General features: G+C 51.6%; 1 protein-coding gene across 1 annotated transcript; it reads right to left on the bottom strand.

The window, feature by feature from the left end:
- Positions 1–1508: 1508 nt before the first annotated feature.
- On the bottom strand, positions 1509–20936 carry LOC142290966 (uncharacterized protein C3orf38-like). The gene is made up of 3 exons (XM_075335116.1): positions 20771–20936; positions 2568–2740; positions 1509–2451 (listed from the first exon to the last, which is right to left on the bottom strand). Exons 1-3 carry the CDS (start codon positions 20892–20894, stop codon positions 2152–2154), a joined length of 597 nt encoding a protein of 198 aa, XP_075191231.1. The 5' UTR covers positions 20895–20936; the 3' UTR covers positions 1509–2151.
- Between the last annotated feature and the right edge of the window lie 2756 nt (positions 20937–23692).

The raw sequence follows: 23692 nt of genomic DNA, 5'->3' as shown, positions 1-23692 counted from the left end.
GACGTCCTCTGGGTTGTCAGCTAGCAGGATCCGATGAGGGACTTTGGTCTCTGAGGGCAACTGCATTGCTTTCAGGATTTGTGCGACGTCCTTAGTGAGCTGTTGCACCTGGGAGGATAGCGTACTTATGGTCTCTGCTGGCGCGTTGAGTCCTTTTGCAGTTATTAGGGTCTGCGAGGAGGATTCCGCTCCTGCAGCCGTGGAACTGGCAGGCCATGCTGGTGCGACGGGGTCTGTGTCCACAGGAGGTTGGAGTGCTTTCACTGCCCTGTCTTTCAGAATGGCAAAGTCCACGTCAGGGTGTTCCAGGGACCACAGCTTCATCTGCTTCCCATCCTCAGGAGAGCGCAGGCCCCGCAAGAATTGTTCCTTCATCATCCGGTTTCCTTCCTGATCACTGACAGGGTCCACCAGCTTGAGAGCCCGTAGTGCAGCCTGCAGCCTGAGGGCATAGGCTCTTATGCTATCTTGGGGCTTCTGCCGGCAGTTATAGAAGTCCGTCCTCAGCTCTCCCTCGGTGCGGTGTTCAAAAGCAGCTGCTAGTTTGGCAAAGATGGTCTCAACAGAGCTCCGGTCATCATTGGTCCAGGACTCAGCTTCCAATTCTGCTGCTTCAGTCAATTGTCCCAGCACCTCAGCGGCCCTCTGCTTACCAGTCATCGCGTGCATGTCTAGCAGGGTGTTGATCTTCTTCTTAAACCCGGTCAGCGTGTCTATTTTACCGGCGTATTGGGGCAGCCATTGCGCTCCTGGGACATACAGCAAGGAAACTGGCATTATGGGGGAGATTTCAGGCGGCGCGGCTGCGACCGCGGCACCGGCACCAGGCGCTGCTGCGTCCAGCGCGACGGGGGCTGGCATCGCTTGGGCTGCGTCGCCCTGACCAGGGGCATTACCTCCTGCAGCGTCCATTTTTCTTCAAAAATCTGCGCGCTCCCCTTTCCACTTCCTGGGTCAGAACGCTCTCTGAATTGTGGGGATTCTGGGGTGGCCACACCTCTTCGTGGGCGGTGCTCTTCTCCCTCGCGCGGGCTGCAGCGCGCGCTTTTGAAGATGGCAATATGGCGGCGGTTCAATTTTTGCGGTCGGACCTCTGAGGCACACGGTCACCTGTCTGAACAGGTCTAGTCCTTATCCTGTTCGTGACGCCAGATGTGAAGCCCCACAAGTGCTGTGTCGGTGCATTACCTTCAGGGACTCCACGCAGCTGGATCTGGTCACAGGTAGGGAACCTTCTTTTTTGATTGTCGTGACGCCACTCTCAGTATTGCGGTCAGCGGGGACCGCCACTGCAGATTAAGGGATGCCTGGGGCTGATGGTGGGTGCAGTCAGTATATTAGCCCCCTGAGAGTGAGGCAAGCCCCAGGCCCCGGTGTATGTGTGTGGGACCACAGGTCGCAGAATGACTCAAACACAGTCCAAGAAGTCTTTCAACGTGTTTACTCACTGTTTGGAGGTCACGGTGAGATGCCCGGGCGACACTGTGATAACCAGGTTGAACCAGGAATTCCAGGAGGCCGTTCTGAGGGTAGCTGTCCACTCGCCTTCCTTGCACTCTTTCTGTTTTAGGAGGATCCTTTGCTTGAAGCTTGGTAGGACCCCTCCAGGGAAGCTGTTACCACCCTGCTCCCCTCTCTCTGGCTCGTCTGCCGGCAGCGTGGCCTTGGTGGGATGGCTTCTGGCCCTGTCCCCTTATGGGCCTGGTGATTGCTGCTTGGCTCAAGCTCTGTGTAGTCGTGGTGAGGGCATGAAGTACCCCCCCCCACCTGTAGGTTAAGCAGCTCTGGATGATCTGCTGCCTGTACTGGGGATCTAGTTCCCCTTGTGTGCTCGGATACCGGGATCTCCGTACTCAGCCACCCTTCTCTCTGGATGGTTTTCAGGCCGACCCACGGTACTCCTTTCTCCCCCGCTTCCAGCTACTGCACTCCTCAGGACCTGTCTGACACGAGAGCTCCTCTGCTCCCTTCCACACACTTCAACTTCTTCCTCTCGACTCCCCTCTTTTTTCTCTCTCTCTGCCCTGCTTCCTAGCAACTAGCCCCTGAACACACCCCTAGCTGGGAATTGAAAGTTAACCCCTTCTGGCTACCCAAGGGTCCCCTCTGGTGATGTGGGAGGCCTGATCACTATATGTTTGTGTGTGCGCCTCATCCTGGCCTTTGGAGATTACCTGGAAGCATTGCTCCCGCATGGGTGCAATACTCTGTGGTGCCTGACCAGGTCAGGGGCGCCACATTAACAATGGAAGAGAACTGCAGCTCATTGTTAAAGCTCCAACGTGTCGGAGCTCCAAGATTTGATGTTTTGCTGTCATCTTCATGGGACCTTTCCTTCGTGGATGATTTCAGTGTATGAAAAGAGAATGGATTTGGGGAATCAGGATCTGAATCTTCCTGCCATGTTTTTGATGATGGAATAAAAGTTCTAGTTATTGGTTTACAGGAATCCTGCAATATCGGAGAAAGCAATATTCTAGTACTCTTAGGAAATAATTTAAGCTACTTAGCAAAACACTTCAAAAAACACAAATTAACACTTTTTTTTAGAAATCTTTCATACTGACCAAATTATTCCAGTATTTAAGAGTTTTCTGGATAACTTCAGCCTTCGTGTATCTTAATTGGAGAGGAATGCCCTCATTTTTTAGGTAAACAGCAATGGTGTCACGAAGAACGTTTCTACGATTTAGGAGCTCATAGGCGCTGTGACTGTTCTGTACTATGGTATCAATGGCCTCTAATAATAAGAGAATAAAGAACAAGTTTAATATTATCATAAACATATCTTTCATAATTAAGCAATAAAAAGTTACAATAATATAACAGGATATCATGTCAAATTTAATAACCTCACATGAGCAATGGTTAGTATCCCTGCAGTACCGCTAGGGAAAGCATCAAATTAGGTGCCCAATGAAATCAGTGATTTTAATGTAGTTTAAGACAGATCCGCCAAAGGGACAGAAACTCTTTGTAATCTCTGTCAACTCTGGAAAAGTAGAGAAGATACTGAACATAGTAACTTCCCCATTTACTCAGAATGCTCCAATAATTTATATGAAAACAGGTTTTCACAGTTTGATATTTAGAGGGACTCTATCAGCACAAGATGACTGTTCACACCAAGTAGAGGCGCTCGTGCATCATGGCGGGGATAATCATTTCTATGCACGTGCTTGTTTTCTATCTATCTCCTCCCTTCTCTGGCTGTATGAAGCAAGAGCTGTCAATTACAGAAGAGGAGACTGTGGAGACTGAGGGAAAACAGGCAGGTGGGATGATGAATTTGTTATGCCTGGGTGGTGGATCCTCTGGGCCGTGCACCGGACACCTCCAGTGGAGCAACTCAGAGCTAACCCCTATACAGGGACTGTCCGGTCACCCCACCAGACGGCCTGGATGCACGGTTGCCGGAGCACGAAGCGGTACAAGAGCAGAGTCCAACAGGTAGAGGTTGCCGGGTAAAGCCGAGGTCCGGGGAAGGGTTCAGACTGGAGCAGATGGTAGTGTCACAGTAGACAATCCCCGGAGTACTACTCGGACAGGTTGCGATCAGGACCCGGTATGCTTGACAGGACAGTCCCCGCAGAACCTCTTGGACAGATTGTCAGCAGGTCCAGGTGTAGCTTTGGTAAGACTGGTTCCCGCAGGACCTCTCGGACAGGTTGTAGACAGGACCAGGTGTAGCTTTGATAAGACTGGTTCTGTGGAAGACACAATGTTAGAACGAGACACAGCAAGAGGGACCTGGACTCCTAGCTAGAGAACTTGTAGAACAGGCGACGCCCTCAAGGCAGGAAGCTCCTTAAATACTCTAGTCTGGATTTAGGCAATATCCTGTTTCAGGAGTGCTGGTCCTTTAAGAGGAGGTCAATGACCGCGCGCGCGCCCTAATGCGCATGCGCGATGCCCGAGTGCCGGAGACCAAAGCAGGGAGCGGTGTCGAGGAAGCAGGGGAGCCAGGCAAGGTGTCCAGGGTCGCAGGGGAGTGCCAGGAGCGGGAGACCAGAAGCCTGGAGGGTGCCAAGGAGGACGTATGGCTGAGGGCAGGTGATCCGGGGACCGGGGAGGTGTGTGAGGAACGGCGTCGGGACCCGGGGAGCGTGACAGAATTTAAATGATTATCCCCGCCACGATGCATGGTCGCCTGTACTTGGTGTGAACATTCATCCTGTGCTGAGAGTCCCTTTAAGAGCTAAATTTGGCAGATAGACAAAACTACATTAAAATTTGCAGAGCATAAAATGTATAATTTAACTCAAGACAAGCTCCCATTACCCATCAAAAGGTAACACAGGACAATCTGAACCACACTATAAATCATAGGCTTGGAGCTAGTGTTTTCAATTATATTAGCACATAGTCTGTCGCCCACAGCTACAAAGCTACAATCTTTGTTTCCACTGCCCTATTTGGTGTCACCACTCTTCTTCAGGGTAAAATATTTTATCTTAAGCTGGTATCTTCAACCTTCCATACTGTTTTAAACTGTGAATAAAATTCCCTTACTTTCTTAGTCCAACTTGGCACCATCAGAAAGAAACTTTTCCAATTCACTTTTGCCTCATCAGGTTTTCTTATAGACCCTTGAGAGAGCTTGATGAGACAAAACCGATCGAATTTTGTGCAACTGATGATTTAGTTTCATCTGTATATCCTATGAATAGTAGTGGAGAAGGAAATTTTAATAGGTTCAATGCAGTGTATTTCTTTCTGTCTTCTGTCACAAGGAGGTTTTTGTAAGCATTGCCAACTGTTATGGCGGTGTCAGGATGTGGGGAAGCTCCAGATTCTTGTACTCTGTCCATACCTCCCAACCGTCCCGGATACAGCGGGACAGTCCCTCTTCTGAGCCTTTGATCCCGGGTCCCGCCCGTGAGGCTTTGTCCCGGCTCCACCCACCCACTGTAGCCCCGCCTCGCTGTTTCTCCCTTCTACTATTCATTACAGAGCCGAGCGCGCACCTACTCCTGTGACTGCTGCTGAGGTATGAATCACCCCCTGCAGCAGAGCGACCCCCCTGCAGCAGAGCGACCCCCCTGCAGCAGAGCCCCCCCCCCTGCACCAGAGCCGACCCCCCCAGTCCCGGAGCCTGCGTTTGTCTGCAGCTGTTCTCTGATTCCCCGTGTGCGGCTTCTCACTGCTGCAGACACGCGGGGAGTCAGGAAGCTGAGGAGACCGTGCAATCAGCACTTCTCTCTCCTGCAGATAGCAGTGGCAATAACCTATGCAGAGTGACAGCTGCAGGCTTCTATTAGCTTACCGATCAGTGGTCTCCTGCCTGTGGAGCAGAGCTGCTGGGTCCTAGCTTCCCAACAACTTCAGCTCTGCTTTATCCTGGCTCCCCTACCAGTTAAAGGGAACATGTCAGCAGAAATTTCACAATAAAAATAAAAGATTCCCCTCTGCAGCTCCTGGGCTGCTTCTAGAAAGGTTCCTGTTGTTATTGTGCCCCCTTTGAGACCTACAAAAATACTTTATGAAGTCTTACCTTTTTGTATGCAAATGTGTTTTTATGGTCACAGGGGCGGGCTGTCTGGCGTCCGTTATTCCCCCTCCTGCCGCTTTACGCAGTCCCCCATTGCTCATTTACATACACAAGGACGCCTTCCTCATGTAACTGTCCTCCCGAAGTTTTGCGCATGTGAACGCTTTTTCAGGTGATTGCGCAGGCACGAGATTATGGGCGGCGCTGTGATTGTCATCAGCAGCGTTAACCAAGTACCCGCCCATAATCTCGTGCCCGCACTTTTCCCTCTGACTCCACCGTTATGCGCAAGTGCTGGCCATATGAACCATGTTACCTATTACTGCTTGCACGAGATTATGGGCGGGTACTTGGATGACTTTGCTGATGACAATCACAGCGCCGCCCATAATCTCGCGCCCATGGTAATAGGTAACGTGGTTCATATGGCCAGTGCTTGCGCATAACGGTGGAGGCAGAGTGAGAAGCGCGGGCACGAGATTATGGGCAGGTACTTGGATGACGCTGCTGATGACAATCACAGCGCCGCCCATAATCTCGCGCCCATGGTAATAGGTAACGTGGTTCATATGGCCAGTGCTTGCGCATAACGGTGGAGGCAGAGTGAGAAGCGCGGGCACGAGATTATGGGCAGGTACTTGGATGACGCTGCTGATGACAATCACAGCGCCGCCCATAATCTCGCGCCTGCGCAATCACCTCAAAAGCGTTCACACTTTGCACAGTGCTTACTCCCGCGAGAGTGGCACTGGGCATGCACAAAACTTCAGGAGGACAGTTACATGAGGAAGGCGTCCTCATGTATGGAAATGAGCAATGGGGGACGGCGTACAACGGCAGGAGGGGGAATAACGGACACCAGGCAGCCCGCCCCCGTGACCATAAAAACAGATTTGCATACAAAAAGGTAAGACTTCATAAAGTATTATTTTAGGTCTCAAAGGGGGCACAATAGCAACAGGAACCTTTCCAGAATTCATCCCAGGAGCTGCAGAGGGGAATCTTTTATTTTTTTTGCTAAATTTCTGGTGACAGGTTCCCTTTAAAGGGAACCTGTCAGGTGCAATCTGCACTCAGAGCCAGGAGCAGTTCTGGGTGTATATTGCTAATCCCTCCCTAACTGTCCCTGTATACACCAGCATAGATAAAGGCATCTATAGAAAAAGTATTTTTAAAGAGCTTATATCTTATGCTAATTAGCGCGGGGACTAGTCCCAAGGGCGTTACTTCACTTGGCTAGTCGGCTCATATAGCGTGTTAGTACTCACACAGGGGCGTAATAACATGCTAACATGCTATGCGAGCCGACTAGCCAAGTGAAGTAACGCCCTTGTGACTAGTCCCCGCGCTCATTAGCATAAGATATAAGATCTTTAAAAATATTTGTTCTTGATCTCTTTATCTATGCTAGTGTATACAGGGACGGTTAGGCAGGGATTAGCAATATACACCCAGAACTGCTCCTGGCTCTGAGTGCATATTGCACCTGACAGGTTCACTTTAAAGGGAACCTGTCACCAGATTTGGGGCCTATAAGCTGCGGCCACCACCAGCGGGATCTTATGTACACATTCTAACATGCTGCATACCTCCCAACCGTCCCGGATACAGCGGGACTTTCACGCTTTACGTTGTTTGTCCCGTTGCCACGGGCGGGACGGCCGGCTCCCGGGCTCCGCCCACCCACTCTCTCTCCGCCTCCCTGCTTTTCCCTCCTACCATCCTAGTAGACGTGGCATAGAGAGGAGCGCTGCCTGTGCTGCTGCTGGTACAGTAAACTAATCTCCCCAGCGCTGATTTCCCTCCCTCCCCCCTCACCCCCGGCCGGAGCCTGTCTGTGCGGTCGGCCGGCCGCCTGTCTGTGCGGTCGGCCCGCCACCTGTCTGTGCGGGCGCCCCCCGCCGCCTGTCTGTGCGGGCGCCCCCCTGCCGCCTGTCTGTGCGGGCGCCCCCCTGCCGCCTGTCTGTGCGGGCGCCCCCCTGCCGCCTGTCTGTGCGGGCGCCCCCCTGCCGCCTGTCTGTGCGGGCGCCCCCCTGCCGCCTGTCTGTGCGGGCGCCCCCCTGCCGCCTGTCTGTGCGGGCGCCCCCCTGCCGCCTGTCTGTGCGGGCGCCCCCCTGCCGCCTGTCTGTGCGGGCGCCCCCCTGCCGCCTGTCTGTGCGGGCGGCCCGCCGCCTCATTGTGCGGGCGGCCGGCCGCCTCTCTCTGCGGGCGGCTGGCCGCCTCTCTGTGCGGGCGGCCCGCCGCCTGTCTGTGAAGGCGGCGGCCGCCTGTCTGTGAAGGCGACCGGCCGCCTCACTGTGGCTGCCTGCGTGTCCGTGCTGGAGGCCCGCCGGCTGCCTGCGTGTCTGTGCTGGAGGCCCGCCGGCTGCCTGCGTGTCCGTGCTGGAGGCCCGCCGGCTGCCTGCGTGTCCGTGCTGGAGGCCCGCCGGCTGCCTGCGTGTCCGTGCTGGAGGCCCGCCGGCTGCCTGCGTGTCCGTGCTGGAGGCCCGCCGGCTGCCTGCGTGTCCGTGCTGGAGGCCCGCCGGCTGCCTGCGTGTCCGTGCTGGAGGCCCGCCGGCTGCCTGCGTGTCCGTGCTGGAGGCCCGCCGGCTGCCTGCGTGTCCGTGCTGGAGGCCCGCCGGCTGCCTGCGTGTCCGTGCTGGAGGCCCGCCGGCTGCCTGCGTGTCCGTGCTGGAGGCCCGCCGGCTGCCTGCGTGTCCGTGCTGGAGGCCCGCCGGCTGCCTGCGTGTCCGTGCTGGAGGCCCGCCGGCTGCCTGCGTGTCCGTGCTGGAGGCCCGCCGGCTGCCTGCGTGTCCGTGCTGGAGGCCCGCCGGCTGCCTGCGTGTCCGTGCTGGAGGCCCGCCGGCTGCCTGCGTGTCCGTGCTGGAGGCCCGCCGGCTGCCTGCGTGTCCGTGCTGGAGGCCCGCCGGCTGCCTGCGTGTCCGTGCTGGAGGCCCGCCGGCTGCCTGCGTGTCCGTGCTGGAGGCCCGCCGGCTGCCTGCGTGTCCGTGCTGGAGGCCCGCCGGCTGCCTGCGTGTCCGTGCTGGAGGCCCGCCGGCTGCCTGCGTGTCCGTGCTGGAGGCCCGCCGGCTGCCTGCGTGTCCGTGCTGGAGGCCCGCCGGCTGCCTGCGTGTCCGTGCTGGAGGCCCGCCGGCTGCCTGCGTGTTTGTGCTGAATGGGTGTGGATGGGGAGTGGATATGGGCGTGACTGTGAAATGGGTGTGGTTAGGGGGCGTGGCCTAAAAATTTGCCGCGGCGCGCTACGCGCGCCGCAAACTTTGTCCCTCTTTTCCTTCTTTAAAAGTTGGGAGGTATGCTCTGTCTGCTATCTTTTCTGATATCTGTGATCAGCACAGGGTGACTCAGGCATTTACTCGCAGACCTGTAGTTCATAGCCAGACTAGCAAGAACTAATCTCTGCAGGACAGCTTGTTTATCTCCTTAGTCACATGCTATGGGAAAGCAAGTCACATCAGTTCCTCTCCTGTACAGTGCCTTGCGAAAGTATTCGGCCTCCTTGAATTTTTCAACCTTTTCCCACATTTCAGGCTTCAAACATAAAGATAAAAATTTAAAATTTTATGGTGAAAAATCAACAACAAGTGGTACACAATTGTGAAGTTGAACAAAATGTATTGCTGATTTCAAATTTTTGTAAAAAATAAAAAACTGAAAATTGGGGCGTGCAATGCTATTCAGCCCCTTTAAGTTAATACTTTGTAGCACCACCTTTTGCTGCGATTACAACACAAGTCTCTTGGGGTATGTCTCTATCAGTTTTGCACATCAAGAGACTGAAATTCTTGCCGATTCTTCCTTTGTAAACAGCTGGAGCTGAGCGAGGTTGGATGGAGAGCATTTGTAAATAGCAGTTTTCAGCTCTTTCCACAGATTCTTGATTGGGTTCAGGTCTGGGCTGTGACTTGGCAATTCTAACACCTGGATAAGTTTATTTGTGAACCATCCCATTGTAGATTGTGCTTTATGTTTTGGATTATTGTCTTGTAGAAAGACAAATCTCCCTCCCAGTCTCAGGTCTTTTTCAGACTTCAACAAGTTTTCTTCAAGAATGGTCCTGTATTTGGCTTCATCAATCTTCCCAACAGTTTTAACCATCTTCCCTGTCCCTGCTGAAGAAAAGCAGGCCCAAACCATGATGCTGCCACCACCATGTTTGACAGTGGGGATTGTGTGTTCAGGGTGACGAGCTGTGTTACTTTTACGCCAAACATATTGTTTGGCATTGTGCCCAAAAAGTTTGATTTTGGTTTCATCTGACCAAAGCACCTTCTTCCACATGTTTTGTGTGTTTCCCAAGTGGCTAGTGGCAAACTTTAAACAACACTTTTTATGGATATCTTTGAGAAATTGCTTTCTTCTTGCCACTCTTCCATGAAGGCAGATTTGTGCAGTGTACGACTGATTGTTGTCCTGTGGACAGACTCTCCCACCTTAGCTATAGATCTCTGCACTTCATCCAGAGTGATTATGGGCCTCTTGGCTGCATCTCCGATCAGTCTTCTCCTTGTTTGTCATTACATTTTTGAGGGATGGCCAGGTCTTGGTAGCTTTGTAGTGGTATGATACTCTTCTATATGATCACTTGCACAGTGCTTCTTGGGAAGTTTAAAGTTTTGGAAATCTTTTTGCAACCAAATCCGGTTTTAAACGTCTCCACAACAATATCACGGACCTGCCTGTTGTGTTCCTTGGTCTTCATGATGCTATCTGTGCTTTAAACAGAACACTGAGACTATCACAGAGCAGGTACATTTATACGGAGACTTGATTACACACAGGTGGCTTATATTTATCATCATCAGTCATTTAGGACAACATTTGATCATTCAGAGATTCTCAATGAACTTCTGGAGTGAGTTTGCTGCACTGAAAGTAAAGGGGACGAATAATATTGCACGCCCCACTTTTCAGTTATTTATTTTTTACAAAAATTTTAAATAAGCAATACATTTCATTCAGCTTCACAACTGTGACCCACTTGTTGATTCTTCACCATAAAATTTAAATTTTTTTATCATTATGTTTGAAGCCTGTGGGAAAAGGTTGAAAAATTCAAGGGGGCCGAATACTTTCGCAAGGCACTGTATATGCTGGCTGGACGGTTACTATAGGCGCAGCTATAGCTTGACTTTACTGGCCTGGAAAAGTGGATTTATCCAGGCTTACTGGTGGTTGTGATATTATTGTTGTTTGCAGTTGTGGTGTTATCCTTTTTGTTGCTGCATTACTTCTCTTGCTTTTCCATTTAGCTTCTTGCTGTTTATTCCTGAGAGTGTGCAGTGTGACTGATTTTCTGTTACCCCTGTCGGTCTCATCTGTGTTTCCATCACATCTCACTATCCTTCCTTCCATGGGGGAAGGGGGGAACACATCAGCTTTACCCAGGAGTAGAGATGAGCGATGTTCGAGGTTCGAAGTTCGCCAATTTCATGTTCAAGTGATTTTGGGGGGTGTTCGACGAACTCGAGCCTTTTGCTAAAAGTTCGACAGTTCGAGTAACGTTCGAGAACGGTTCGATCAACAAAAAGCCTAGCTAGTTACTAGCTGGCTTTTTCACTATAATAGTATGAGTCGCTGTGAATCATGCTATTATCAAAATACAGCGTATAGTGTGCGTGGGGGGGACGGGGTTTAGATCAGTGCTGTTGCTGAGTGCTGAGAGAATGCCGATCGCCATTTATTTTTTTTCCCCTAACCGCGTGTATAGTGGGGCGGGCCAGGCTGTCAGCCAATTACAGACACGCACACAGCTAAGTGGATTTTTGCCAGACAAGCAAGAGCATGTGTCATAGGCTGTGCATGTCACATGTCCTTGCCTTATAAGACACAGCCATTTTCCCCGTCGCCGCCATTATCTCTCTGCTTCATGTGGGTGACAGTCACCGCTCTCGCTGCTGCTGCTGTGTGCGCTATAGAGATACAGTGCAATCTACACAGCGCTTTAGGGATTGGTCTGGCTACCTCAGCTCAGGCAATTCCTTGCTGCATTTTTTTCATTAGCAGGGATAGAAAGTGAGGCTTCCTTTGCTGTCCTACTACCTACAGCACCCGTGCATTCTACCCACCTGCCCATTTTTGCCACGCTATTTTATTTCCCCAAAAAGCTGACACTTTTTGTGGCATCCTAAAAGTGTCTGAATACTAAGTTAGTGTTCCTTTGCTGTCCAGTGACCCACAGCACCCGTGCATTCTACCCACCTGTCCATTTTTGCCACGCTATTTTATTTCCCCAAAGAGCTGACCCTTTTTCTGGCATCCTAAAAGTGTCAGGAATACTAAGTTAGTGTTCCTTTCCTGTCCAGTGACCCACAGCAGCCGTGCATTCTAACCACCTGCCCATTTTTGCCACGCTATTTTATTTCCCCAAAGAGCTGACACTTTTTGGGGAAATAACACTAAAAGTGTCTGGAATACTAAGTTAGTGTTCCTTTGCTGCCAAGCAAGGTACACCACATGTGCATTCTACACTCCTCTCCATTTCTGCTAGGCAATGTTTTGCTATTGCTATAGTGACCAAACAGACAGAGGCAGATGCAAAAAAACAGCTGCCCCTTGTGTGTAGTCTGCAACAATGCATGCAATGAACGGCAAATAAGCATGTTGCATTGACAGTGGATAAAGTTGATCTATACACCCTCACGCTATCAATTCACGTGACACTTGTGACACATGTGACACTTCATGGACGAAGTACTCTAAGTAGTGAGTTTTTGGCCTCTACTTAGAGATTGGTGACAAATCTTACAGATGACATGACTTGGGTGATCCTTTGCGATGTCAAAATAGCCCCAGGCTAAACAAGGCTTACAGTCCATGCGACCTGCAGAGCCACCATGACTTCTGCTCAGAGGCAGAGTTGTGGCTGAGGATTCAGTTGTTGATGTGCTTCCAGTACTTTGTCTCTGTCCAGGAAGACGCAACGTAACCTCGTCGTCAGTAGCATTCTCCTCCACCTCCTCTGCTAACCTCATTGACTGGGTGACTGTGGTTTGACAGTAAGTGGGGTCTCCAACCTCATCATCACCCTATGTGTTTTCACCCCCCTCGTCCTGAGTCCTCCAAGCCAACCTCTTCCTACCCTGACCGAATAGTAAAGTTGTCGTTCCAATCAGGTATCTGAGTCTCATCAGCATGTTCCCCATTGTCTCCACCAGGAGGATTTACAGTTTGGGAATGAGGGTGTACATTATGCTCAGCACCTTCTTCATCGGGGCCTGGATCAGACTCACAAAGCTTCTGGGCATCAGTGCAGATCATTTCCTTGTCTGTACTCACAGCAGCTTTGGAGCAGACCTCTGATTCCCAGGCTATGGTGTGTGTTACGAACCGGCGCCGCCATAGCCGCAAGCAGCCTGCTGCGGTTCCTGTTGCGCCCAGGCGCCGGCTGCCGTTCTTGGCCGTGCCTCGGGTCATCCAGTTGGCTGTTCCTTCCACCACGTCTAAGTGTGGAGAGGCGGCTAGTGCGCATGCGTGCGCCGATTTACCCCAGCCAGAGTTTAAGCCCGGTGTTTTGCCTAGTGAGCATGCTTAGCCTGTTTGTGTTATGTCTGAGACTAAGTCCTCAGTTCAGGCTACTGAGCATGCTCAAACTGATAGTCTGCTTTCTAAGCCTGTGGCTCAGGCTACTGAGCATGCTCAGGCACTTAGTGCATCAGAGGCTAAGTCCGGTAAGGACCTCACTGAGCATGTCCATGAGGTGGCAGGTCCTGATAGGGCAGAGGGTGTCAGGTGTCCTGATGACATGGCAACTCCGGACTGGCTCGCAGAGGCCCGCCCCTATGATCTGGCACCTCAGTATTGGTCGTCAGACGATGACTGGTGAAGTGTTTGGGGCGTGGCTACCATAAGGTCATCAATGATGTGGCGGTTCCGGATAGGTCGCATGTGACATCACTGATGACATGGCACTCTGCTATTGGACCTTGGTGGTTCCACCCTGGGTTTGAGGCGGACCCAGGTTATAAAAGTGGCTGGAGACAACATGGAGGGGCGCAGTCTTCACATTTGCTCAGTCAGAGCACACCTCCATGTTAGAGCCTCATTGTGGCATAAGCCTATGTTGGGAAGCGGTAGGTAGGGTTAGGCGAACGGTGCCTGTCACGCCAAGATTCGTGGCTCGGCACATCAGGGTCAGGCGCTGTGCTTCCCTCCTGCCGTTCCAGTCTTGCTATAGCAGCCCAGTGGCATTAACTGGGCTGCGGCTGCTGTGCTTCCTGTCCGATTGTGCCCCCTACGCACACGGACAACGCACCTGTTGCGCCACCTGTCTGATTGTGCCCCCTACGCACACGGACAACGCACCTGCTGCGCCACCTGTCCGATTGTGCCCCCTACACACACGGACAACGCACGTGCTGCGCCACCTGTCCGGTTGTGCCCCCTACGCGCACGGACAGCGTACTCCAGGACTCCTGTGGAGTTAACAGGGTGTTCCTTATTTTCCTCGGCTTCCCGGTCAACGCTACTGGTGTACCCATCTGGCCTGACGTGTCCTACACACACGTGGCCAGTCGAGAGGTGGCCAGAAACGCTAATCGGAGGACCGCTCGTCCTGACGTGTCCTACACACGTGGCCGACAGGGCGCTTTCGTGGCGGTCTTCCGGTCAACGCTACCTGGTTACCACCTGGCCTGACGTGTTTCCTGCACACGTGGTTGGTGTAGCGCTAGGTGCACCAAAACGCTAATCGGGTTGTCGTCCGGTCTGACGTGTCCCAACACACGTGACCGGTTCCCAGAGTTCCTGGGTTATCTCAGAGCCATCCAGCTCTATAGTCTCCGCCTAACCCTCAGGTGCCAGCAGCTCCATTGTCATCTGGAGCACGGTGGGCCCCGACTGGCGGTTAGGATATATACCCCCTGGTCCTAATCTGCCGGTCCCCCTGTAACAGTGTGACTGAACAGCTCTGCAGACTCAACCATCACTGTTACCCCATACTCAGCAGGGGGTTTGGAAACTTGAGAGCTGTTAGGAAGCAAGTGCGATTGGGTTGACACCACAGAGCTATGGAGTATTTGGGATATTGAACTTGAGGTGGAGAGGCCACTTTATGGAGCACTTGAGATCCATTGAAGCACCTGCTGTTTTGGTGCCTCATCTCCATTTGGTAGCGATGGTCATGTCCGTGAAAAAAGGGTTCATATCAGATTATCCTCGGGAAGAAGTACACCTCTTATTTTGGCTGGTAGTTTGTGTTACGAATTGATTCCGCCATAGACGCTTGCAGCCTGCTGCGGTTCCAGTTGCGCCCAGGCGTCAGCTGCCATTTTTGGCCGTGCCTCGGGTCATCCAGCTGGTTTCTTTCTCCTCCACGTCTAAGTGTGGAGAGGCGGGTAGTGCGCATGTGTGTGCCGATTTACCCGAGCCACAGCTCAAGTCCAGTGTTTCGCCTAGTGAGTATGCTCAGCCTGACTGTGCCATTCCTGAGGCTAAGTCCTCAGTTCGGGCTACAGCGCATGCTCCCACACTTAGTGTGAAAAGCCTCTTTGCACAGGTACTTGGACTCCGTGCCATGTCTAAAGGCCCTGTCACACACAGAGATAAATCTGCGGCAGATCTGTGGTTGTAGTGAAATTGTGGATAATCAGTGCCAGGTTTGTGGCTGTGTACAAATGGAACAATATGTCCATGATTTCACTGCAACCACAGATCTGCCAAAGATTTATCTTTGTGTGTGACGGGGCCTTTAGTCCGGTGTTGTGCCTAGAGAGCATACTGAAGCTGATAGTCTTTTTTCTGAGACTGTCGTTCAGGCTACTGAGCATGCTCAGGCACTTACTGCATCAAAGGCTAGGTCCGGTAATGAACTCTTTGGCCCTGTCCGTGACGTGGCAGGCCCAGATAGGCCACAAGGCATCAGGTGTCCTGATGATGTGGCCATGCCACTCCGGACTGGCTGGCAGAAGCCCGCCCTTATGACTTGTCACCTCATTATTGTTCGTCAGACGATGACTGGTGAGGTGTTTGGGTCGTGGCTGACTTGAGGTCATCACTGAAGTGGCGGTTCAGAATAGGCCGCTGGTTATGCTACTGATGACGTGGCACTCTGTTTTTGGCTCCTGGAGGTGCATGGTGGTCCACCCTGGGTTGGGGAGGTCCCAGGTTAGAAAAGGGGCTGGAGACAACAAAGAGGTGCGCAGCCTTCTATTATGCTCAGACAGAGCACACCTTCATGTGTTGAACCCATTGCAGCTTTAGGCCAGAGGTAGGCAGGGATAGGGCTTCGGTGCAGGCCGCCACCAAACTTGGTAACGCAGAATGGTTAAGACCAGCTCATGTCCTACCAGTCATGCTAGTGCAGCCCAGTGGCATTAACTGGGCTGCTGCTGCTGCGCCTGCTGTCCACAGGTGTGCCCCCTACGCACACGAACAGCGTATCCATTGGCCCCTGTTTTATTAACAGGGAGTTCCTGGGTTGAGCGTGTGGACCCTGTGACGATAACAGGGTTCACAGTCTCCAGATCTGAGTGTCTTCTAACTTGGTTCAGGCTACTATTAGTTTAAGAGCCACTCAGCTCTGTATCCTCCGCCTAACCTTCGTGTTGCCAGCATCTCCTTTTCCATCTGGGAGCACGGTGGACCCCAACTGGCGATTAAGATATATACCACCTTATCCAAATCTGCCAGTCCCCCCGTAACAAACTTTTTTCTCCTTTCCAACACACCTGTTCCCCTTTCCACCAGCATATGGCCTTTTGCCACACATTTTGTATATTTACAAATTTGCAACTCTGCAGGGACACCATACTCAATGCTATCTCAGCACAGCAGCCAGCCATCGGTCCCTCAGATGTGGACAAGTAAAAGACCATTTCCTCCTAGCCATGACAAAGCATTGAGATTAATTCTGTGCAGCACTGGTGTTTAGTGGAAAAGCCGAGCTAAGATTGCGTACCTGCTTTTGCTGATACTCCTGCATACGTGCGTCCCTTTCTATGGCAGGATTTATTTCGCCAAATTTTGTCTTGTACCGGGGATCTAACAGTATGGCAACCCACTAGTCAGCATTACTTCGAATTCGGACAATCTGAGGGTCATGTTGTAGGTAGTGCAGCAAGAAGGCTCTCATGTGTCTTGTGCATCTAGGAGGACCAAGTCCTTGCTGTGTTGGTGGTGGAGAGGTGAGAATCATGCCTCTTTCCTCTACCCTCTCCCCCCAACCTCGCACAACCGAAATGTGAGCAAGCTCTCCCTCATCTGCTCAGTCTTCCATGCCCATCACCAGTTCGTCCTCCATTTCTTACTGGGCTCCTGCACCTTCCTCAACAGTTAGGCTGATACTATGCGACCTTGTTAATCCCTCTCCCCCACCGTCCCATATCTGCCGCCTTGGTGCTGCTGACCATCTGGACCTTGTAGATCTTGTTATCCCTTCAGCATATGATTCCTCCTGTAGTTCCTCCCATTCCTCTTGTCCCACCACCTGACTATGAATGCCGTTTGAAGTGTGCTCCAGCATGTAGATGACCGGAATTGTCATGCCGATGATGGCAACGTCAGCGCTAAACATCTTCGTCGACATTTGCAACTTCGAAGAAGGGTGCATAGGTCCTTGATGTGAGACCACTCCAGCAGTGTGATCTGCTCCACCTCTGGTCCCTTTAGCCCAGGCTATACGCATAACGTATTGTAGCAGGGCTCGCCGGTGCAGCCACAGACGCTGCAACATGTGCAGATTCAAATTCCTGTGTGTAGGCACATCACATTTCAGGCGGTGAACCGCCAGACCGAAAAACTTCTGGAGCGATGCAAGTTGTTGAGCTCCTGTATGTGAACGGTAGAAGTGAGCACAGAGCGAGCGTGGCCGCTGCAGAAGGCCATGTAAGCCAGGATAGTGGTTTAAAAATTGCTGGACAACCAGGTTCAACATGTGAGCCATAAAAAGGCATGTGTGTCACATTGCCCTGACGAAGGCAGCCAGGTTTGCATCATTGTCGCACACGGCTGTTAAGTCAACACCGGAGTCCGCTCCAGCAACTTGTACTACGATCGCCAGGTGACACCGTGTTCCTTTCGTAGATAGTGCTGATGATGGGAGAGGAGTCGATGCCAGCGGCACCAGTGGCCGCAGGTTCCGCTCAGCCACTGGGCTGGGTTACCTTGAGATATGCAGAACCACTGGCTGACTGTAGGTGGTGGTTGTCTCACAGCTGAAGTACCATCATTCAGCTACAAAAAATGGGAAGACCCCACACCCTTTTTTAGCCCCCTTCTGTCTGCTGATCACTGCCAGACATAGTTCTGAACTTCTGGTTCCTCTTCCACCCAGTTCTGTTTTGTGATTTTGTGTGCTGACTACGGCTTGTTTCCTGACTACGTCTCCTGCCTGCTGTTTATATAACTCGTTGCCCGATCCGCATTTGACCTCTGCTTGTTTTCTGACTAAGTCCTGGCCGTCCGATTCTGTTCATGTTCCTCAATTCATGGTTTTACCCTGCCTGACTACTACTCTCTCGGACTGCAGCCTTCCACAGGTATTGATCACCTTGGGCCCTGTGTAATTCCAAATCTCTGTATAGGGGTTAAAGGGTTTCAGGGTTCTGGGGGTCCTGCTTGGTGAGTGGCTTCCCTCTAGCCCATCCTTTACAGCCCGTCTGAGTGTGTGGATCCAGGCAGGCGTTACACCGTGCCCTCTGCAGAAGGCCATATAGGCCGGGATAGTGGTTTAAAAATTGCTGGATAACCAGGTTGAACACGTGAACCACACAAGGCACGTGTGTCACATTGTCACGGTGAAGGGCCGCACCCAGGTTTGCATCATTGTCACACCCGGCCTTCCCTGGCTGCTGGTTGAGTGGAGACAACCATTGATGAAACTCGGTCTCACTCTCCAGAGCTTACCGTCCACAACTCCTCAGCGGTGTGACTCACATTTCACAGACATTTCAAAGTAAAGAGTAGACCACCTGATGCCGTTGAGCTCTGCTGCCAGCATAGTAAGGAGGTGTGCGGGATTCCTTGTGCACAGTTACAACGCCAGTGGCCTTACAGTACAGGTTTTGAGCGGAGGTTGAGGACCTATACGAGGTTGAGGAGGCCGAAGCAGTGGATGAACTTCTACATACAGAGGAAGGATTGACACACAACTCGTGGGGACGGAAAGACTTGTACAGCAGACCATTCTCCATCTCTCACCATAGTTACCCAGTGCCCAGTCAGCAACCTGTAACGCTCCTGTCTATGCTTACTGGTCCAAGTATCTGTGTTGAAATGCACCCTGTCACACACAGAGTTTCTCAAGGAAGATGATGTTGTGTGCGACATGCTGATGTAGTGCGGGCACGACTTTCTTGGAGAAGGAGTGGCGACTGGGCATCGGCTCTTGGGGCACTGCGATGGGCATAAGGTTTTGGAAATCCTCAGTTCAAAAGGTTGGAAAGGCAGCATTTCTGGAGCAGACAGTTTGCAGATGCTGAAAGTCAACCTCAAAGCCATATCATGCCCTTCTAAAAGCATGTAAAACACAGCAAGGGGACTCCAACCACAGTCTCCCTCGTTTCCAAAAATTGGGCCACACACACCACTTCACTGGCATCAGCTGTCCTCCATTTTCAATCTTAAAAAGATGCTTTGCATGAAGCACTCTCAAAAAAATACACCAGCTTTTCGCCTCCCCTGGATGACACAGGGGTAGAAAAGTCCTCTGTGATCCATGACTTGTTCATCTTGTTTCTTTTTGAAAAAAGCAAGGGGACTCATACTACAGTCTCCCTCGTTTCCAAAAATTGGGCCACACACACACACCACTTCACTGGAACAGTTGTCCCCATTTTCAATCTTAAAAAGATGCTTTGCATGAAGCACTCTCAAAAATACACCAGACGTTCGCCTTACATCTCATACGCCTCACGGGCATACTTGGGTATGTCAAAGTATCATGCAAATGAATCAAGGACCCAATGTTCCCCAGTAGAACATTGAATGTCACACTGCCTTGTCTTCTTTGTTTAGTACCGCAGGACCCATCTCTACCAACAGATAAGTGGGTGTGGTCCTCAACCCTCCTCTGCGAGAGTTTTAAAAATCACACCCATTTGGCTAAAAAGATTACATTTATATTAAAGGAAGATTGGGTCATATCTCAGGATCAGAGATGCACAGGAACAAAAAATAAAAAATGCCAGATTCAGGAAAACAGTGGCATTTACAACAGGTGCAAAGAGTATAAATTTATTCCAAGTGACAGGTCCTCTTTAAAGAGAATAAACATCACACAACATTGTCGGTTATAAATGATTTAGTGACGAAATGTATAATTGGTGGAGGAAGGTTGAACTAGATGAACCTAAAGGTGGTGTCACAAACGGCGACGGCGAGAACGACGTCGCTGCTACGTCACCATTTTTTGTGACGTGGCAGCGACGTCCCGTCGCTGTCGCTGTGTGCGACATCCAGCAATGAGCTGGCTCCTGCTGTAAGGTCACCGCTCGTTGCTGAATGTCCTGCTTCATTTTTTGCTCGTCGCTCTCCCGCTGTGAAGCACACATCGCTGTGTGTGACAGCGAGAGAGAGACGAACTGAAGCGAGCAGGGAGCTTGAGCCGGCGTCTGGCAGCCTGCAGTAAGCTGTAACCAAGGTGAACATCGGGTAACCAAGAAGCCCTTTCCTTGGTTATCCGATATTTACACTAGTTACTAGCACCGCCGCTCTCACGCTGCCAGTGCCGGCTCCCTGCTCTCCTAGCCAGAGTACACATCGGGTTAATTACCCGATGTGTACTCCAGCTACGTGAGCAGGGAGCCGGCACTGGCAGCGTGAGAGCACACCGCTTAGCGCTGGCTCCCTGCACACGTAGCCGGAGCCGGAGTACACATCGGGTATTTAAACCGATGTGTACCCTGGCTAGGAGAGCAGGGAGCCAGCGCTACGCGTGTGCACTGGTAACCAAGGTAAATATCGGGAAATGGTTACCTGATATTTACCTTAGTTGCCAAGTGCAGCATGGCTTCCACAGTGACGCGTGTCATTAAGGTTGCTGCTGTGTCTGCTGTGTTTGATAGCTAAGCAGCGATCATAACAGCGACTTACTAGGTCGCTGTTGCGTCACAGACAATGGTGACGTAACAGCGACGTCATTGTCGCTGTCGCTATGTGTGATCCCAGCTTAAGTCTTTTTTCAACCTGTGTAACTACAGTATATAACTAATTGTATATAGTTAGAGATAAGTAGATAATTACAATTTTACCATTCTGTCCTTCTGTTATATACTGATATATAATATATAATTTTGTCTTGTCCTCCTGATTACCAGTATATAAGGCATATGCCCAGCATCTCACCTGCCCGTGTACACACTGTAGATTTCTTCTTAGTGACTGTTCCAGCCAGGGAGAATAGATCAGCAGTGTTCAGCAATGCTAGGAGCCTCCTGCTGCCCGCTCTTTCCTCTGCACTTACCCCCATGTCCCCGTGTATTATGGAGATAATGGAAGAAACTAAACTTGCTTGGACCTTTCAATGCCAGAAAAAGGAAAATGAAACTGTAGCTCCTTGTAATGCCAATTCTTGACAGCAAGTGTCACCAGTAACATGACTCAGGAATGTCTGACTAAAGGCCTTATCATTCACCCAACATCTCCTACCCACTAGGGTTCTTATCTAAAACAAACACAAACACTGCGTGACATTGGATATAAAGGCCACAGCAGCCCCATTTATTAATAACAAAACATAAGCAATATAACAATACAAATCTTCATTGAAGAACACCCGAAAAAGGAGGGGGGGTACCTGAAGGTTGACCAAACTGTTCCTTGCAACATCGGCCCACCTCCTGACCCTCAGTCGCAAAACACCGACTCGAGAGCCCTGGCCAGATGTTGCCCACACCATGTCCCGCTGAGACTCAACCCAGCAAGGACCCGTTTCCCCAAACATTTGCACCGCTAGAGGTAACCCACTCCGGCACTGGGTTCCGTCCTCTCCTCTGTGCAAACCCCCACCCTCAGACACCCCCCTCCTTTCCGCCACTGCGACAAATCACGATCTTCCTCCTCTTCTTCGTCGATGTTGAATCTACCATCAGGGCCGGTGGGCGAGAATGATTCCAGTCACCGTTCAGGTAAGAATGCCCACCCACACCCCTGACCTGACCTATATACGACCCCTCAACAGCACCACCCCCTGACCAATCAAACTGACCCCTAGTCCTAACTGCCCATTAGTTCCACCCCCAGATTTCCTGCTCAAACTAAACTTTCTACATTAACCCCTTACTGACCCTATGACCTGGCATCCCTCCTAGTCATGGTGCCCTCCCTTGAGCCCCTTTGGGGCAGCAGTCCGGGCTATTCCTTGACTCCGGAATGTCTGACTAAAGGCCTTATCATTCACCCAACATCCCCTACCCACTAGGGTTCTTATGTAAAACAAACACAAACACTGCGTGACATTGGATATAAAGGCCACAGCAGCCCCATTTATTAATAACAAAACATAAGCAACTCCCCTACCGTGGAAAGCTTCAAGAGGAACCTCAAGACCCACCTCTTCCAACAAGCCTACAACCTACAATAGCCCTCAGCCCAGTAGACCACTGCACAACCAGCTCTGTCCTCACCTATCGTACCATCACCCATTCCCTATAGACTGTGAGCCCTCGCGGGCAGGGTCCTCTCTCCTCCTATACCAGTCTGTCTTGTACTGTTAATGATTGTTGTACGTATACCCTCTTTCACTTGTAAAGCGCCATGGAATAAATGGCGCTATAATAATAAATAATAATAATAATAATAATAAGCAATATAATAATACAAATCTTCATTGAAGAACACCCGAAAAAGGGGGGGGTACAAGAAGGTTGACCAAACTGTTCTTTGCAACATCGGCCCACCTCCTGACCCTCAGCCGCAAAACACCGACTCGAGAGCCCTGGCCAGATGTTGCCCACACCATGTCCCATTGAGACTCAACCCAGCAAGGACCCGTTTCACCAAACATTTGCACCACTAGAGGTAACTCACTCTGGCACTGGGTTCCGTCCTCTCCTCTGTACAAACCCCCGCCTTCAGACATTCCCCTTCTTTCCGCCACCGCGAGTGCGCATGACCCCTTGTGCGCGCGAGTCCTCCCACAACACCAAAGCCTTCTCAACCCCTTCCATAAGCCCTAAAGCCCAGATATCATTCCCAACCGAATTTAAATGGACCCTGTCCCGCCGCAACAAGTCGGCGGATGCCGATTCCAACTCCAGGTGCCGAACCGAGACACCCCCGCCCCGAGAAACAAAACGCCCAATCTCACGATTCACTTTACTTCGCGCTCTGTTAACAGCCTCCACCGACCTGGCGTGCCGCCATGCCCGCCGCGCAACAATATCAGACCACACGATCACTAGACCCGGGCGGGACGACAGGAGGCGCAGGCAGTCGCACTTTATGTCCTGGATCAGGTCCCTGGACGCCTGAAGACTCAAGTCATTCCCACCCGCGTGTAGCACTACCACGTCCGGTGGTGTATCCAACTCTGCATGGTGGCGCCAGGTAGGCAAAACTTCACTCCACAGCATACCTCTGACGCCGATCCATCGCACTGTCGCCTTTTACCTGGGGACCCCCAACTAACGGCCGTTCGGTCTTATTCCCGCACGAAAAGCACCCCAGTACACATAAGAGTGACCGAACACCCACACCAACAATGGTAAACCTACGAGACATAAGGTGAAAACATGGGGGGGGGCAAAAAGGGGGGGGACATGGGGAAGAAAGGGTAATGAGGACCAAGCAAATATCGCCCCGACCTGTCCCCCCAACATCTTACAATAAGGTTGGCCGCACGTAGGATCTATACCTAGCCGATTCCCAGCGTCCAATCTTATGGACAGCCTGCGTGCCCAGGCCCCAACAAGCCACCTGAGTCGCAGCCCCAATCCGAAAGGAATGAGACGCGAACTCAGCCTCGTTGAGACCGCAACACTGCAGGCACCTCTGAAAGATGCAGACAAACTGGTAACTGGACAAGGCTGACCCGTCTTGATGAGACAAAAGGGACCCCGGGCGGGTTCCCCTCACCTCTAAAAATGACTACACCTGTTTAACGGGGCACTCCGCTAGGCCAGGTACACCCCACAGTTCCACCACACGACCTCTACCCAGCTGATCCATCTTTGACCGTCTCAAGCAACACCGTACCGCATCCACACCACATGCCACATCCTCCAACAACAAACCTCCGTGACTCCTCGTGTTCCTACTCACCAGTTC

This window comes from Anomaloglossus baeobatrachus, chromosome 2, assembly GCF_048569485.1.
Source record: "Anomaloglossus baeobatrachus isolate aAnoBae1 chromosome 2, aAnoBae1.hap1, whole genome shotgun sequence".
NCBI lineage: Eukaryota > Metazoa > Chordata > Amphibia > Anura > Aromobatidae > Anomaloglossus > Anomaloglossus baeobatrachus.
Note: the sequence above shows the minus strand (reverse complement) of the source record. Positions and strands in the feature narration are given on the sequence as shown.

Excerpts from the sequence above, each read along its gene's own strand:
- LOC142290966 (XM_075335116.1), bottom strand. The coding sequence starts at position 20,894 with ATGGGGGTAAGTGCAGAGGAAAGAGCGGGCAGCAGGAGGCTCCTAGCA. Across the intron at positions 2,741-20,770 it reads TACAGTGTGTACACGGGCAG|AGGCCATTGATACCATAGTA; the intron begins GTGAGATGCTGG and ends TCTTATTATTAG. Across the intron at positions 2,452-2,567 it reads TTAAATACTGGAATAATTTG|GATTCCTGTAAACCAATAAC; the intron begins GTCAGTATGAAA and ends CCGATATTGCAG.